Source organism: Eubalaena glacialis, chromosome 1, assembly GCF_028564815.1.
Source record: "Eubalaena glacialis isolate mEubGla1 chromosome 1, mEubGla1.1.hap2.+ XY, whole genome shotgun sequence".
In the NCBI taxonomy this organism is placed as follows: Eukaryota; Metazoa; Chordata; class Mammalia; order Artiodactyla; family Balaenidae; genus Eubalaena; species Eubalaena glacialis.
In genome coordinates, this window is record NC_083716.1 from 94540164 (window position 1) to 94558112 (window position 17949).

Sequence of the window (17949 nt, forward strand, 5' to 3'; positions counted from 1 at the left end):
TTAAAATGAATGCAGTTCAGCCTCCTCTGCTTTGCTTGTTCTCACACCTGTCTCTGTCCACACTGTACACGGCTCTGTGACCAACTATTTTCCATTATATTTCCCATCTTGTCTTCATTATATTCTTCCTTCTTGGCATCCTGGACTTTTTGCATTTTGAAAGCAACATATCCCAGCCCTTTCTTAGAGTCATGGTGATGTGCAGAGGAGAGAAAAGACAAAAAAGATTATGACTATGTAGCAGGTGGTTTATACATCATTTAATCAAGCAATTCAATGAAAAAGAAATCACTACCTTGTTTTAGTGATAAAGAAAAGTTGCTATATCAAAGTGATTATCAAAGTTATTAACATCTCACACAGTTTAGTGGCTAATCTAGTAGTCATACCAAAGTCTGCCTGACTCTAAATCTCATGTTCTAACCCCAGACACTGACCCTGGTGGGATCTGAAAGTGAGAGGCAGAGTGGTAAGAGCACCTTGCCAAGGAGGTGGCTCTTTAACGCAAGGTGTGGGAGATGCGGTAGTTCCCAGAGACCTGAGGACAGGGAGCCACATGGATGCCTCTGTGGAAGGCGGGCAAGGATTCCTGAGAGCTTCTGGTGATGGGCTGACAAGTGAGGGTCACTACCAACCACGCTTGTCCCTGTTGGTCTATTTATTTTCCAGTTTTATTGAGATATAATTAACATACAGCACTGTGTAAGTTTAAGGTGTAGAGCACAGTGATTTGACTTATATACGACATGAATTTTTTTTTAGTTGTCTTTTTTTTTTAACATCTTTATTGGAGTATAATTACTTTACAGTGATGTGTTAGTTTCTGTTTTATAACAAAGTGAATCAGTTATACATATACATATATCCCCATATCTCTTCCCTCTTTCATCTCCCTCCCTCCCACCCTCCCTATCCCACCCCTCTAGGTGGTCACAAATCACCCACCTGATCTCCCTGTGCTTTGCGGCTGCTTCCCACTAGCTATCTATTTTACATTTGGTAGTGTATATATGTCCATGCCACTCTCTCACTTTGTCCCAGCTTACCCTTCCCCCTCCCTGTGTCCTCAAGACCATTCTCTAGTAGGTCTGTGTCTTTATTCCCGTCTTGCCTCTAGGTTCTTCAGGACCACATTTTTTTTCTTAGATTCTATATATATGTGTTACCATATGGTATTTGTTTTTCTCTTTCTGACTTACTTCACTCTGTATGACAGAATCTAGGTCCATCAGCCTCACTACAAATAACTCTATTTTGTTTCATTTTATGGCTGGGTAATATTCCATTGTATATATGTGCCATATCTTCTTTATCCATTCATCTGTTGATGGACACTTAGGTTGCTTCCATGTCCTGGCAATTGTAAATAGAGCTGCAGTGAAAATTCTGGTACATGACTCTTCTTGAATTATGGTTTTCTCAGTATATATTCCCAGTAGTGGGATTGCTGGGTCATATGGTAGTTCTATTTTTAGTTTTTCAAGGAACCTCCATACTGTTCTCCATAGTGGTTGTATCAATTTACATTCCCACCAACACTGCAAGAGGGTTCCTTTTTCTCCATGCCCTCTCCAGCATTTATTGTTTGTAGATTTTCTGATGATGGCTATTCTACCCAGTGTGAGATGATATCTCATTGTAGTTTTGATTTGCATTTCTCTAATGATTAATGATGTTGAGCATTCTTTCCTGTGTTTGTTGGCAATCTTTATATCTTCTTTGGAGAAATGTCTATTTAGGTCTTCTGCCCACTTTTAGATTGGGTTGTTTGTTTTTTTGATATGGAGCTGCCTGAGCTGGTTGTAAATTTTGGAGATTAAACCTTTGCCAGTTGCTTCATTTGCAAATACTTACTCCCATTCTGAGGGTTGTCTTTTCACCTTGTTTATGATTTCCTTTGCTGTGCAAGAGCTTTTAAGTTTCATTAGGTCCCATTTGTTCATTTTTGTTTTTATTTCCATTTCTCTAGCAGATGGGTCAAAAAGGTTCTTGCTGTGATTTATGTCATGGAGTGTTCTGCCTATGTTTTCCTCTAAGAGTTTAACAGTGTCTGGCCTTACATTTAGATCTTTAACCCATTTTGAGTTTATTTTTGTGTATGGTGTTAGGGAGTGTTCTAATTTAATTCTTTTACATGTAGCTGTCCAGTTTTCCCAGCACCACTTATTGAAGAGGCTGTCTTTTCTCCATTGTATATTCTTGCCTCTTTTATCAAAGATAAGGTGACCATAGGTGCGTGGGGTTATCTCTGGGCTTTCTATCCTGCTCCATTGATCTATGTTTCTGCTTTTGTGGCAGTACCATACTGTCTTGATTACTGTAGCTTTGTAGTGTAGTCTGAAGTCAGGGAGCCTGATTCTTACAGCTCCGTCTTTCTTTCTCAAGATTGCTTTGGCTATTCAGGGTCTTTTGTGTTTCCATACAAATTGTGAGATTTTCTGTTCTAGTTCTGTGAAAAATGCCAGTGGTAGTTTGATAGGGATTGCATTGAATCTGTAGATTGCTTTGGGTAATATAGTCATTTTCACAATGTTGATGCTTCCAATCCAAGAACATGGTATATCTCTCCATCTATTTGTATCACCTTTAATTTCTTTCATCAGTGTCTTATAATTTTCTGCATACAGGTCTTTTGTCTCCTTAGGTAGGTTTATTCCTAGATATTATATATTTTTTGTTGCAATGGTAAATGAGAGTATTTTCTTAATTTCACTTCCAGATTTTTCATCATTAGTGTATAGGAATGCCAGAGATTTCTGTGCATTAATTTTGTATCCTGCTACTTTACCAAATTCATTGATTAGCGCTAGTAGTTTTCTGGTAGCATCTTTAGGATTCTCTATGTATAGTATCATGTCATCTGCAAACAGTGACAGCTTTACTTCTTCTTTTCCGATTTAGATTCCTTTTATTTATTTTTCTTCTCTGATTGCCGTGGCTAAAACTTCCAAAACTATGTTGAATAATAGTGGGAGAGTGGGCAACCTTGTCTACTTCCTGATCTCAGTGGAAATGGTTTCAGTTTTTCACCATTGAGGACGATGTTGGCTGTGGGTTTGTCATATGGCCTTTCTTATGTTGAGGTAAGTTCCCTCTATGACTACTTTCTGGAGGGTTTTTATCATAAATTGGTGTTGAATTTTGTTGAAATCTTTCTCTGCATCTATTGAGATGATCATATGGTTTTTCTCCTTCAGTTTGTTCATATGGTGTATGACATTGATTGATTTGTGTATACTGAAGAATCCTTGCATTCCTGTGATAAACCCCACTGGATCATGGTGTATGATCCTCCTCATGTGCTGTTGGATTCTGTTTGCCAGTACTTTGTTGAGGATTTTTGCATCTACCTCCATTAGTGATATTGGCCTGTAGTTTTTTTTCTTTGTGACATCTTTGTCTTGTTTTGGTATCAGGGTGATGGTGGCCTCGTAGAATGAGTTTGGGAGTATTCCTCCCCCTGCTATATTTTGGAAGAGTATGAGAAGGATAAGTGTTAGCTCTTCTCTAAATGTTTGATAGAATTCGCCTGCGGAGCCATCTGGTCCCAGGCTTTGGTTTGTTGGAAGATTTTTAATCACAGATTCAGTGTCAGTGCTTGTGATTGATCTGTTAATATTTTCTATTTCTTCCTGGTGTAGTCTCAGAAGGTTGTGCTTTTCTACGAATTTGTCCCTTTCTTCCAGGTGGTCCATTTTGTTGGCATATAGTTGCTTGTAGTAATCTCTCATGATCCTTTGTATTTCTGCAGTGTCAGTTGTTACTTCTCCATTTTCATTCCTAATTCTATTGATTTGAGTCTTCTCCCTTTTTTTCTTGTTGAGTCTGGCTAATGGTTTATCAATTTTGTTTATCTTCTCAAAGAACCAGGTTTTAGTTTTATTGATCTTTGCTATACTTTCCTTCCTTTCTTTTTCATTTATTTCTGATCTGATCTTTATGATTTCTTTCTTTCTGCTAACTTTGGGGGTTTTTTGTTCTTCTTTCTCTAATTGCTTTAGGTGTAAGATTAGGTTGTTTATTTGAGATGTTTCTTGTTTCTTAAGGTATGATTGTATTGCTATAAATTTCCCTCTTAGAACTGCTTTTGCTGCATCCCTTAGGTTTTGGATTGTTGTGTTTTCATTGTCATTTGTGTCTAGGTATTTTTTGATTTCCTCTTTGATTTCTTCAGTGATCTCTTGGTTATTAAGTAGTGTATTGTTTAGCCTCTATGTGTTTGTATTTTTTACAGATTTTTTCCTGTAATTGATGTCTAGTCTCATAGCGTTGTGGTCAGAAAAGATACTTGATATGATTTCAATTTTCTTAAATTTACCAAGGCTTGATTTGTGACCCAAGATATGATCTATCCTCGAGAATGTTCCATGAGCACTTGAGAAGGAAGTGTATTCTGTTGTTTTTGGATGGAATGTCCTATAAATATCAATTAAGTCCATCTTGTTTAATGTATCATTTAAAGCTTGTGTGTCCTTATTTATTTTCATTTTGGATGATCTGTCCATTGGTGAAAGTGGGGTGTTAAAGTCCCCTACTATGATTGTGTTACTGTTGATTTCCCCTTTTATGGCTGTTAGCATTTGCCTCATGTATTGAGGTGCTCGTATGTTGGGTGCATAAATATTTACAATTCTTATATCTTCTTCTTGGGTTGATCCCTTGATTATTGTGTAGTTTCCTTCTTTGTCTCCTGTAATAGTCTTTGTTTTAAAGTCTGTTTTGTCTGATATGAGAATTGGTACTCCAGCTTTCTTTTGATTTCCATTTGCATGGAATATCTTTTTCCATCCTCTCACTTCCAGTCTGTATGTGTCCCTAGGTCTGAAGTGGGTCTCTTGTAGACCACATATATACGGGCCTTCTTTTTGTATCCATTCAGCTAGTCTATGTCTTTTGGTTGGAGCATTTAATCCATTTACATTTAAGGTAATTATCAATATGTATGTTCCTATTACCATTTTCTTAATTGTTTTGGGCTTGTTATTGTAGGTCTTTTCCTTCTCTTGTGTTTCCTGCCTAGAGAAGTTCCTTTAGCATTTGTTGTAAAGCTGGTTTGGTGGTGCTGAATTTTCTTAGCTTTTGCTTGTCTGTGAAGTTTTTAATTAGTCTGTCAAATCTGAATGAGGTCCTTGCTGGGTAGAGTAATCTTGGTTGTAGTTTTTTCCCCTTCATCACTTTAAATATGTCCTGCAACTGCCTTCTGGCTTGGAGAGTTTCTGCTGAAAGGTCAGCTGTTAACCTTATGGGGATTTCCTTGTATGTTATTTGTTGTTTTTCCCTTGCTGCTTTTAATATTTTTTCTTTGTATTTAATTTTTGATAGTTTGATTAATATGTGTCTTGGCGTGTTTCTCCTTGGATTTATCCTGTATGGGACTCTCTGTGCTTCCTGGACTGTTTAACTATTTCCTTTCCCATATTAGGGAAGTTTTCAACTATAATCTTTTCAAATATTTTCTCAGTTCCTTTCATTTTCTCTTCTTCTGGGACCCCTATAATTTGAATGTTAGTGCATTTAATGTTGTCTCATAGGTCTCTGAGGCTCTCCTCTATTCTTTTCATTTTTTTTCCCTTTATTCTGCTCTGCAGTAGTCATTTCCACTATTTTATCTTCCAGGTCACTTATCCGTTTTTCTGCCTCAGTTATTCTGCTATTGATCCCTTCTAGAGAATTTTTAATTTCATTTATTGTGTTGTTCATCACTGTTTGTTTGCTGTTTAGTTCTTGTAGGTCCTTGTTAAACATTGCTTGTAATTTCTCCTTTCTATTTCCAAGATTTTGGATCATCTTTACCATCATTATTCTGAATTCTTTTTAAGGTAGACTGCCTATTTCCTCTTCACTTGCTAGGTGTGGTGGGTTTTTACCTTGCCCTTTCATCTGCTGTGTGTTTCTCTGTCTTTTCATTTTGCTTAACTTACTCTGTTTGGGGTCTCCTTATTGCATGCTGCAAGTTTGTAGTTCCCGTTGTTTTTGGTGTCTGTCCGCAGTGGCTAAGGCTGGTTCAGTGGGTTGTGTAGGCTTCCTGGTGGAGGGGACTAGTGCCTGTGTTCTGGTGGATGAAGCTGGATCTTGACTTTCTGGTGGACAGGTCCACGTCTGGTGATGTGTTTTGGGGTGTCTGTGGCCTTATTATGATTTTAGGCAGCCTCTCTGCTAATAGGTGGGGTTGTGTTCCTGTCTTGCTAGTTGTTTGACATAGGGTGTCCAGCACTGGAGCTCGCTGGTCGTTGAGTGGAGCTGAGTCTTGGCGTTGAGATGGAGATCTCTGGGAGATTTACCCCGTTTGATATTATGTGGACCTGGGAGGTCTCTTGTGGACCAATGTCCTGAACTGGCTCTCCCACCTCTGAGGCATAGCCCTGACCCCTGGCTGGAACACCAAAAGCCTGTCGTCCACACGACTCAGAATAAAAGGGAGAAAAAAAAAAGAAAGAAAGAGAGAGAGAAAGAGAGAAAGAAAAGGAAAAAATAAAAAAAATAAAGATACTACAAAAAATAATTATTAAGAAAAATTTTTTTAAGTAAGTAAAAAAAAAAAAAAGGAATGAAAGAAAGAAGAGAGCAACCAAACCAAAAAACAAATCCACCAATGATAACAAGTGCTAAAAACTATGCTAAAAAAAAAAAGTATAGACAGAACCCTAGGACAAATGGTAAAAACAAAGCTATACAGACAAAGTCACACACAGAAGCATACACATACACGCTCACAAAAAAAGTAAAAGGGAAAAAAATATATATATCATTGCTCCTAAAGTCCACCTCCTCAATATGGGATGATTCATTGTCTATTCAGATATTCCACAGATGCAGGGTACATCAAGATGATTGTGGAGATTTAATCCGCTGCTCCTGAGGCTGCTGGGAGAGATTTCCCTTTCTCTTCTTTGTTCGCACAGTTCTCGGGGTTCAGCTTTGGATTTGGCCCCACCTCTGCATGTAGGTCGCCTGAGGGCATCTGTTCTTTGCTCAGATAGGACGGGGTTAGAGGAGCAGCTGCTTCGGGGACTCTGGCTCACTCAGGCCGGGGGGAGGGAGGGGTACGGATGCGGGGCGAGCCTGTGGTGGCAGAGGCCGGCATGACGTTGCACCAGCCTGAGGCGCGCCATGCGTTCTCCCGGGGAAGTTGTCCCTGGATCACGGGACCCTGGCAGTGGTGGGCTGCACAGGCTCTGGGGAAGGGAGGTGTGGGTAGTGACCTATGCTTGCACACAGGCTTCTTGGTGGTGGCAGCAGCAGCCTTAGTGTTTCATGCCTGTCTCTGGGGTTCACGCTGATAGCTGCCACTCGCGCCCATCTCTGGAGCTCCTTTAAGTGGCGCTCTGAATCCCCTCTCCTCGTGCAGCAGGAAACAAAGAGGCAAGAAAAAGTCTCTTGCTTCTTCGGCAGCTCCAGACTTTTTCCCGGACTCCCTCCCAGCTAGCTGTGGCACACTAGCCCCCTTCAGGCTGTGTTCACGCAGCCAACCCCAGTCTTCTCCCTGGGGTCTGACCTCTGAAGCTCAAGCCTCAGCTCCCACCGGGTGGGCAGAGAAGCCTCTCAGGCTGGTGAGTGCTGGTCGGCACTGATCCTCTGTGCAGGAATCTCTCCGCTTTGTCCTCTGCCCCCCTGTTGCTGTGCTTTCCTCTGTGGCTCTGAAGCTTTCTCCCTCCGCCTCCCACAGTCTCTGCCCGAGAAGGGGCTTCCTAGTGTGTGGAAACCTTTCCTCCTTCACAGCTCCCTCCCACTGATGCAGGTCTCATCCCTATTCTTTTGTCTCTGTTTTTCCTTTTTTCTTTTGCCCTACCCAGGTACGTGGGGAGTTTCCTGCCTTTTGGGAGGTCTGCGGTCTTCTGCCGGCGTTCAGTAGGTGTTCTGTAGGAGTTGTTCCACATGTAGATACATTTCTGATGTATTTGTGGGGAGGAAGGTGATCTCAGTGTCTTACTCTTCTGCCATCTTGAAGCTCCTCCCCTGTTGGCCTATTTTAAATGCTTTTTTAGATTTCCTACAGTTAGCAATTGTCATGAACAAACTAGAAGGCTCTTATCCCCATTTGAAATGTCAAAAAAGAAATGATCTGTGTGCTATAAAGAAAGGGAAAATCAATCTTACTTGAAGTAGTAATTTGCATATTTTGATATAATAAACTTTATCAATAGAAGATTATAAATATGTAGGAAAATGCTGCTAAAAGTAACACTGGCTTTCAAAACTAGTCACAAAGCCCTCTGTGCCATTAGAAATTAACTGAAAGTAACTTTTATGTTTCTGAAAAAATAGGTCAGAGAATGAAATAATTAGCAATTGGAAGTTTGCATGTTTTATAGGAAATAACTTTATTTATATGTCATGTTCAATATTTACTTGGAAACCTGAACATCACTTTAGGAATTTCAAGAGCTTGAGATCCAACATTTTCAAAGAACATTTATTTAGTCCCTGATAACTTTTGGGGGCACTATGCTAAATATGTTATGTATGTTAACAGATTAGTCTATTTACCTAAGATTACAAAGCTAATTTCAGTGGCAGAATCAGGAATAGAACACAGATCTCTGGAATCTCAATTTAGGGTGTTTTAAATTTCATGTCATTTATTTGATGGTTCTAAAATAGTCCAGAAATTTTCTTCCTTTCTCAGTCTTAATCTCTATATTTTACAAAAGAAAAAAAAAGACACACCGGCAGTTGGGAGAATGTCCTTCCTGAAAATGGTAATCATTGTGGTGCTTTGTTATTTTCCCCTAAACAAACTTTCTGCGGTTCTAGAATTACTTATGGAAGCAAACCATTTTCATGCTAAGCAGCCCAGAGCAGGTTTTGTAAGAAAATATATTAACGTTGGAGACTTTTCAAAGTGAAGTCATGGAACATTTATTCTGTTTCTTAATATGACTAATGATTGACCTGTAGATTTATGTAAACACTCTAAAGAACAAAAGGGGAAAGGGGGAAAAATCTCTGCTGCCAGCTCCAAGGATCCCTGTTAAATTCAGACAGTCATGGATGTAGAAAACAAACTTATGGTTACTAGGGTGTAAGGGAGGGAGGGGTAAATTGGGAGATTGGGGTTGACATATACACACTATTATATATAAAATAGGTAACTAATAAGGACCTACTGTACAGCACAGGGAACTCTACTCAGTACTCCATAATGACCTATAAGGGAAGAGAATCTAGAAAAGAGTGGATACAGGTATGTGTATAACTGACTCACTTTGCTGTATAGCAGAAACTAACACAACATTGTAAGTCAACTATACTCCAATAAAAATTAAAAAAAAAAAAAAATTGGCACAGTCCTGCAGAGAGGGGCCACACAACACTCCACAGTGGCTGTGCAGACGTTGTGCAGACCTTCAAACACACGGTAACCAGCCCAAGCTGATGACTCTTTAAGTCGTGATGGAGACACTGACAGTTCCAAGGGACCAGGGGTTTGCTTCCATTCACAGCTCCAATTTTTAGAATCAGTTTGCTCTGCTCCTCTACGTCTTCTAATTTCTCCAAATGGCCGTGAGTATGACCCAAAGGGGAATGGTTATGCGAAGACAACTTCTTTCATTAGCTCCAGAGTTTTTTCATTGATTTTTAAACTTTTTGTCCAGCAGCTCAGTGATTTTCAAACTGATCATTAGTGAAGCATGAAATCAACTTAGTGCCTACATTTTGAGATCTAATGGAATAGGCTAAAAATATTAGCATTGTGAGAAGTAGGAGTATTTTTGAAGCTTTCATGTCAAATACATGTGTATGTGTGTAAACTAATACGTAAATTCCTAGAATGTTTACTGGTCAAAAGATGTGAAGGTCACTGCCATACATATTTTATATGATGGAAGTTTCTGTGTTATTTTAAATAATTTTTAAATAGTGGTGTAATCTCTTTCCCAAATTTGATCTTTGGGTTTGTGTGCGGCTACCATTCTTTAGTTTTAGACAAATCTAATAGCAAATAAATGCATGCACTGTCATCTCATCACTTGGAATTAGTAGAAAGCGTTAGCATTTTATCTTACATCTGCATGGAAATAATCTCTGGATCTGTTCACTTGTGATCTGGTGTGGAGAGCACTGGTGGAAAAGGTCACAAACCATTTTTATTTAGGTTTTTTTACTTGGTTTTTGTACCTTTGCTTGAGAGAATTATTTTCAACCAATTATTGACATTTAAATCCTTGACAAACAAATTTGATGTGAATATCAAGTTTTCTAGTGTTTTGCTTTCTCAGGTTAATGTGACTGATCTAAAGAAATTACTTAGAAAGTAGTATTAGCTTAATGAAATTTAAATATAACCTATCCAATCATATCTCTTCATAGATTTGAAATAAACTTCTGGCTGGAGTACCTTAGCATTAATAATGTATTAAAATATATTTCATATTATTTGGATCTGTTTTGTTTGAGATGGTTATAACCATTTATCATTTATCTCATCTCGGTTTCTTTTCTTGCATTTTCAGCTAAAATTGACCAAGAAGCGGAGGAGAACTCACTGACAGAGACTCATAAATGGTGAGCAATTGTTTTCTTTCAATGTTTGTTCTCAGAGTCAACTTAGAAAGTGCTTAGTGTTCAAGTGCTTCAGTTCAAGGAGTCAATCATTAGCTCAATTTTTATTCTCAAGCATAAAAGAGAAAGAAACTAATTCAATATGCACTTTGATGATACATTGGATTTCTGGCTTTTATTTTATAACTCTGGTTGACATATAAATCTGTTAAGTATCCAATTATTGTGACTAGCTTAGCATCTTCTCTGTAGAATAGGATTTAACGCTGTAGAAATATAAGAGAAAGGAAGACAGCAGGAACCTATCTCAAGAAAAAAGGGTGAAGCGTTTGGTTATAGGACACTATTGAGTTTCCACAGCTGGGCCGGCACCCTGAGTTCCCCTTGCATAACCCTTACTTCCAGAATGGAGGTTTGCAATCATGGGTGAGCGTAGAAAAGTATCTCAGAAATCTCTCTGCTTCTCTGCATCAATCTTCTCCACTTCTTCCTCTCTGTGCTAGTCAGGCTTCTCCAGAAAACAGAGCCCATAGGTGTGTGTGTGTCTGTGTGTGTTGTGTGTGTGTGTCTGTGGTGTGTGTGGTGTGTGCGGGGTGTGTGTGTGTCTGTGTGTGTGTGGTGTGTGGCGTGTGTGTGTGTGTGGTGTGTCTGTGTGTGTGGTGTGTGTATGTCTGTGTGTGTGGGGGTGTGTCTGTGTGTGTGGGGGGTGTGTGTGTGCACACCTACAGAGAGAGAGACATTGATTTTAAGGAATTGGCTCACAGCAGGCTGGAAATTCTGCATGTTGTTGATGTTACAATCTTGAGTCGGGAAACATTCTGGAGACAGAATTCCTTCCTATTTGGGTAACCAGTCTTTTTTTCTTAATTCCCTTAACTAGATTGGATGAGGCCCATCCTCATTATGGAGGGTCATCTGCTTTTCTCAAAGTCTACTGATTTAAACGTTAATCACATCTAAAAAATAACTTCACAACAACATCTACACTGGTGTTTGACCCCAGACCAGTTACCACAGCCCAACCAAGCTGACACGTCAAATTAACCATCACAGTCGCTAAAGAAATTTGATTACTCTTGAGGGGAAAATGTTGATAAAAGAGGTTCTTTGCTATTACTTTATGAGGCAAGATCCTGTATGTCTGTGAACAGATACCACATACATAATAGTTGTATTGCAGGCAAATTGGTAATCAGAATTGACCAGTTTCTATCAAAGCTAAAACCGAGGTGAAGACCTTAAATTATAACAAGCAGGAATTTCAGTTAATTGTATGAAAGGAATTCTGGCTAAGGACAAAGTTGTTAATAAAAGAGTCATCTTTATAATTTAAATAATTAACTCTGAAATTCAAAAATAAAAGTAAGAATTATGGATCCTGTGAAACATTTCTAAAAGAACTAAGTCTCTGTACCATTTCTGTAGCAATGCTGCATGATCTGGACAGCAGTCAGTAGTAATTCTCTGCAGGAGGCGGTGTGGCCCTGGCCTGTCGTGTGTGATGGCTGTGCCTTGGGGTCCAAACCCTAACCCTGGGACAGCAGTGACTACTTGGTGAGGGAGAGGTGTCAGGGAAGAAGACGTTATCCTCTACCCTTCTAGGTTCTTCTGGCTGGTCTAAGAATTAAACTGACATGAGACACATTAACAGGAGAAAATCACAGAAAAGTGTAATAACTAGTATACGTGGGAGAGACCCAGGAAAACTTAAATACCACCTTCAGCTAAAGACAAAAGAGGATGTTGTGGTGGTACTGGTTTAGGACTTCAGAGGGGAGGAAGGCAATTCACAAGGAGACAGAAAAGCAGACGCTTGCTAAACCAGTGTTTGCTGGGCCAACAGAGATGACGGGCACAGAGTGGACTGATGTGCAGGCCCTGCCAAGAGCCCCCCCCACCTCATGTTCTTGCAGATACCTCTGCTGAAAGCTCTATTCCAGAAGCAAACCCTCTATCTATGTTCTTTAGGCAGTTAGGGGCAAGGTCAGAGTTTCTTCCTGAGTCTTTTGGTCCTTGATTGTTTTCAGCTCGAAATAATCCACAGGCCCAAGAGACATTCTGGGGTGGCCCCTGCAAAATTAAGTCAGATAGTGTTTGCCAGATACTGAGCACTTAGTAAGTGACTAATAGATGTTAATTGCTATGCTATTTTCACATTATTATCATAATCAGAGATTACAAAATGTTGGGTGGTGGAAGCAGAAAGCAGAGTCAGATTTCAGAATCAGGCGTGTGTTTATGTGTGCGTTCTGTGTTCCTCACTGTCTCTGCTGAATCTGGGATTGGGCCGCCTGGCAGCATTATTAGAGCATAGATTTTGGTGTCAGATCTGTGTATCTGCACCTGCTCCAAACTGCTGGAACTGTGGCTCCAAGGATTTACCATAACTTTTGAATCCGTGTCCTTATCTGTGAAATAAACAATACACACATGGTGAGTGTGTAGAGATCAGCTCAGGATAATTAAATTTTCCGAGTTAAATATATGTGTAGGAACCTGCCTCCTACGGGTTTTTCAAAATCCCCTTCTTTTGGATTCACCCAAACACTTAAGCTTCGGAGACTGATTTCCAGAGTGAACTCTCTTCCCAACTAACAACCATTTCACTGGAGAAAAGGATATAAAACAACCACTTAACATTTCTAAAACACGTTCTCAGGGCTTCCAGCAAATGGGAAATCATTCATTCAAGAAAATCTGCTACATTTTGGTGAGAACAGCGGGTGGTGGCATCTGAGCCACGGCCGTGGATGCGCCTCGGGCCTCCGGGCAGGCTGTCCTCCCCCGGCTGGGCCCAGCCCTCCAGCCGCTGTGTGCTGAGAAGTCCTGCTCTAGACAAGCGTGTGCAGAGGATGGGGCTCCCTTCCTCAGTTCACCCCCGGCTGACGGGGTGAGGCCCTCCCTCCTCCGGGAAGGGGGCTCCTGCTGAGCGGCATGGGGTCCCCGCTGGGGCACGTAGGCCAGCGCCCTCCTCCGGCTTCAGCTCCCGTGCGGAGCCCAGGGATCCTGTCCACAGCGTTGCAGCTCCGTCTGAGGGGACCGACTCTATTGGAACAGAGGAGAATTCCATGCAGGAGGCCTCGTGGAAAGCAGTGGAGGTCTCGGTGGAGGACAGTTAGGAGGACCCACAGCTCCGAGATGCAGAGAGTGACCACGGGGTGGCCCAGCGAGCAGGCAGCCGAGAAGGAGCCTCCGGGGGCTGGGCAGGGTGGGCGAGGCGGCCCTCACTTACGGGCCATCAGACCAGGGTGTGGAGAGGACTCGAAAACGTTCCCCAAGCTGTGTCCACATCCATCGGCAGATGCAGGAAGCCCCCTGACCGGGGTCTCCCGCACAACCTCTGACCAGCCACGGGCTGCACAGTGCGCTGCTCTGACCCAGGGCCAACTCCTAGGAAGCCAGGCTCAAAACTCAGATCAGGCGCCTGTCTGCAGTCTGTCTAGTAGCCACAGAAGAAGCACACATTGTTCGCTGAGGTCATGCTGCTCCCAGGACCATGGGGACGAGCAGTGGACGCCCTCCCTCCTGCCGCGCTGAGGTCTGTCACTCGGCCAGGCTGGGGGGCTTGTCCCAGGCTCCAGAGTCTCAGGTCTCCTTCCCAGGGGTGAGGCCCACTCCCACCCCCCACGCTGGGTCACTAAATGCTCTCTCCACCTACATAAATTTTGGAACATAAAGCCTCGGGCTTTGGACTTCCTCTTTGTGCTCTCTTTGTGCAAAAATACTTCTACCCACCACTCACCCCCAGCCCCACCTCTCAAAAAAGTTTTAAGTGAAGCACACACACTCTCACTCTTTATTTGATCTCTAGATATTTGAGCTGCCTCAGCAAGGCCCTGAGGGAGGGGAGACCAGGCTCGCATATCTTCTCAGCCTTCCATCCCTTCTTTTATTTTTACTTTATTAGAGGTTATTATGTTCAGTGTGTCATACTATTAAGTCAGCTGAAATCCATTTGGGGGTAAGATGGTATATAATCATTCTACCTGGTCTGCATATTTAAGTCACTGCTGTTAACCAAAATTTCAGAACAGAGACCTGATTGAAATAAAAAGGTGTTTATTTGGGGTTTGTTAGGACTGCATCCCGGGAGACACAGATTCAAAAATAATTTGAATTGTGTTCCACCGGACTACAAAATGAGGGAAGCTTATAAAGGCAGAAAACCTGCAAGGTTACATAAATTGTCAAGAATTAGAATTGGAGCTGGTGAGAAGTAAGGGTGCTTGTTAACTAAGGACACGTGGGATCTGAAATGGTTGCGTAGTTACAAGGGGAGAGCTTGAGACCTTAAGGGTGCAGCTGGCAAGTGCTATTCTGAATACGGCTGGTGGTGTCCTTGGACTTGGTGCAGTTCATAGAAAGTTCAGGTTCTCAGTACGGCAGAGACCTGTCTGAGACCTGGTCCTCAGTGGCCACCTGACTCCATTTCATGAACCTCAACTGTTATCCCTCCAATCGTGATTTCAGTTTGTCATCACAGCAGAGCTGGCCTTCCTCATTCTCCTGCCTCTGTTGGCCCTTCATTGGGGCAGTGATGTTATTACAACTGAAGACGATTACTTTTACTTTGCACCTCACAAGATACCAAGTGACAAATTGGTGGCAGATGTATGTGCTTTAATTTCTAGAACGGGTTGAGAGTCATTTACAGATAATTGTGATCACTGAGTTGGACTATAAATGTCCTGGGGATATTTTCGATACCAAAATAGAAGTTCCCCAATGGTTTTGAGGCCATTTGGTGTTACGTATTCCCACCAAGGTCGCTGTGAAAGAAGGTGGCCAGTGTGGTGGCTGGGCCCTGATGGTCCACCCCGAATGGCACCTGGAAAACCACGCCAAGTGTGGTTGGAAGCCTGGCTTCCTCAGCCTCCTCCCACCATCCATCAGGTTGTAGGGATGGAATACCTTGCTTTTTACAATATGCAGAGTTTCCTCAAGTGTGGATAGTAAGAGGTCTTACTAGAAAAGCATATTTGTGTGAAAATCTGCTGTAAACTGCACAAACTAGTTATCGTCATGCTTTGAAGGGAATTTTATACTCATTTGTCTTTATGTTTGCATACTTAGAAAACAAAAAGTCTTGACTTTTAGTCATTTTAAAATGGATAGTGAACTCTTATCAAGAAATTAATTAGGATTCTTTTCTGTGGTGGAATATTATGTGTTTTTCAGGTCATTTTATGATTCCCTAACTAAAGAAAAATATTCAAAAGAAACAATGGTTAGTAAACTTTTAAAGCAAATCCAATCTTTTTTATATTCCATTTGATAGCATAATAGTTTTATGTGCTAATTTGTCTGTTTATTCATGCAATTTTGCTATTAATCTGAGAAGTGGGACTTTAAGTTCCTATTTCACATGAACAAAAATATGTAGCTTTTAGATAAATAGTTTGACCAAGCTCTTCAGTTCTCCCAGAAAATAAGGTGACTGAGCAGATGAGTCTTGAACCACACACCCCAAACCCAAATCCACATCGGACAAGTGTGTTCTCATCTTCAGATGATTTCCTGGGTGAGCCAGATGGATGTCTTACAGGGTGGGCTTCACCAGAATCCTGTTCTGTCAGCTGCATCCCCACTGAATGTGTTTATTTCAGACTCTGCTTTTATTTTCTTTTTAATTAGCATCCATAGCTTTCTTCAGTTGTGGGAAAGTATCACCAGACCAAATATGATGGTTTTTATTTTCCCACAAAATTAGTCAGTGTCTGTATCGGCTCACAGGCAGAAAATATAGCAATTCCAGATTTGTCTAATAAATGGCCATTCCTTTATATCTAAATTTAAAGAATAATGAGACTGGGAGTTATAAAATTGACTTCTCACACTCAGCGGTTCTTATTTATAAATACAGCTAACTTCAAAATTTTCTTAGAATTTCTTCTTCTTTTTTTTTATTCCATAGGTACAAACCATATTTTATGGTGAAAATGATTTTGAAATAGAAAAAGAGCAGATTTTCTTTTCCTTTGTTTCTTTTTCTTTTTAAATTGAAGTATAGGATTTACAGTGTTGTGTTAGTTTCAGGTGTACAGCAAGGTGATTCAGTTATACATACCTATATATTTTTTCAGATTCTTTTACCTTATAGGTTATTACAAAATGTTGAGTATAGTTCCCTGTGCTATACAGTAGGTCCTTGTTATTTATCTATTGTATATATATTAGTGTGTATATGTTAATTCCAAACTCCTAATTTATCTCTCCCCCTCACTTTCCCCTTTGGCAACTATAAGTTTGTTTTCTATGTCTGTGTGTCTATTTCTGTTTTGAATATAAGTTCATTTGTATTGTTTTTTTTTAGATTGCACATATAAGTGATATCATATTATATTTGTCTTTCTCTGTCTGGCTTGTGTCACTTAGTATGATAATCTTTAGGTCCATCCCTGTTGCTGCAAATGGCATTATTTCATTCTTTTTTATGGCTGAGTAATAGTCCATCATATATATGTACCACATCTTCTTTATCCATTCATCCATCAATGGACATTTAGGTTGCTTCCATCTCCTGACTATTATAAACATCGCTGCCATGAATATTGAGGTGCATATATCTTTTCAAATTATGGTTTTCTCTGTATATATGCCCAGGAGTGGGATTGCACGATCATATAGTAGCTCTATTTTTAGTTTTTTAAGGAACCCTCGTACTCTTTTCCATAGTGGCTGCACCAATTTACATTCCCATCAAGAGTGTAGGAGGGTTCCCTTTTCTCCACACCCTCTCCAGCATTTATTGTTTGTAGATTTTCTGATGATGGCCATTCTGACCAGTGTGAGGTGGTGCCTCATTGTAGTTTTGATTTGCATTTCTCTAATAATTAGAGATGAGGAGTATCTTTTCATGTGCCTTTTGGCCACCTTTATGTCATCTTTAGGGAAATATCTATTTAGAACTTCTGCCCATTTTTTGATTGGGTTCTTTGTTTTTTTGATATTGAGCTGTATGAGCTGTTTGTATATTTTGAAGATTAATCCCTTGTCAGTGTATCATTTGCAAATATTTTATCCCATTCTGTAGGCTGTCTTTTTGTTTTGTTTACCATTTCCTTTGCTGTGCAAAAGCTTTTAAGTTTAATTAGATCCCACTTGTTTATTTTTGCTTTTATTTCCTTTGCTTTAGGAGACAGATCCAAAAAGATATTGCACAGTTTATGTCAAAGAGTGGTCTGCCTGTGTTTTCCTCTAGAAGTATAATGGTTTCTGGTATTACATTTAGGCCTTTAATTGATATTGAGTTTATTTTTGTGTGTGGTGTAAGAGAATGTTGTAATTTCATTCTTTTACATGTAGCTGTCCAGTTTTCTCAGCACCACTTATTGAAGAGACTGTCTTTTCTCCATAGTATATTCTTGCCTCCTTTGTCATAGATTAATTGACCATAAGCACATGGGCTTATTTCTGGGCTCTCTATTCTGTCCCATTGATGTACTT

General features: G+C 40.4%; 1 protein-coding gene across 1 annotated transcript in view; it reads left to right on the forward strand.

Moving 5' to 3' along the window:
* Window positions 1-17949, forward strand: part of LOC133091320 (formin-2-like) — a 345797-nt gene that overhangs the window by 275675 nt on the left and 52173 nt on the right. The window contains 1 exon segment of the mRNA XM_061190473.1: window positions 10455-10506. Within this exon segment, the coding sequence (XP_061046456.1) occupies window positions 10455-10506 (52 nt within the window).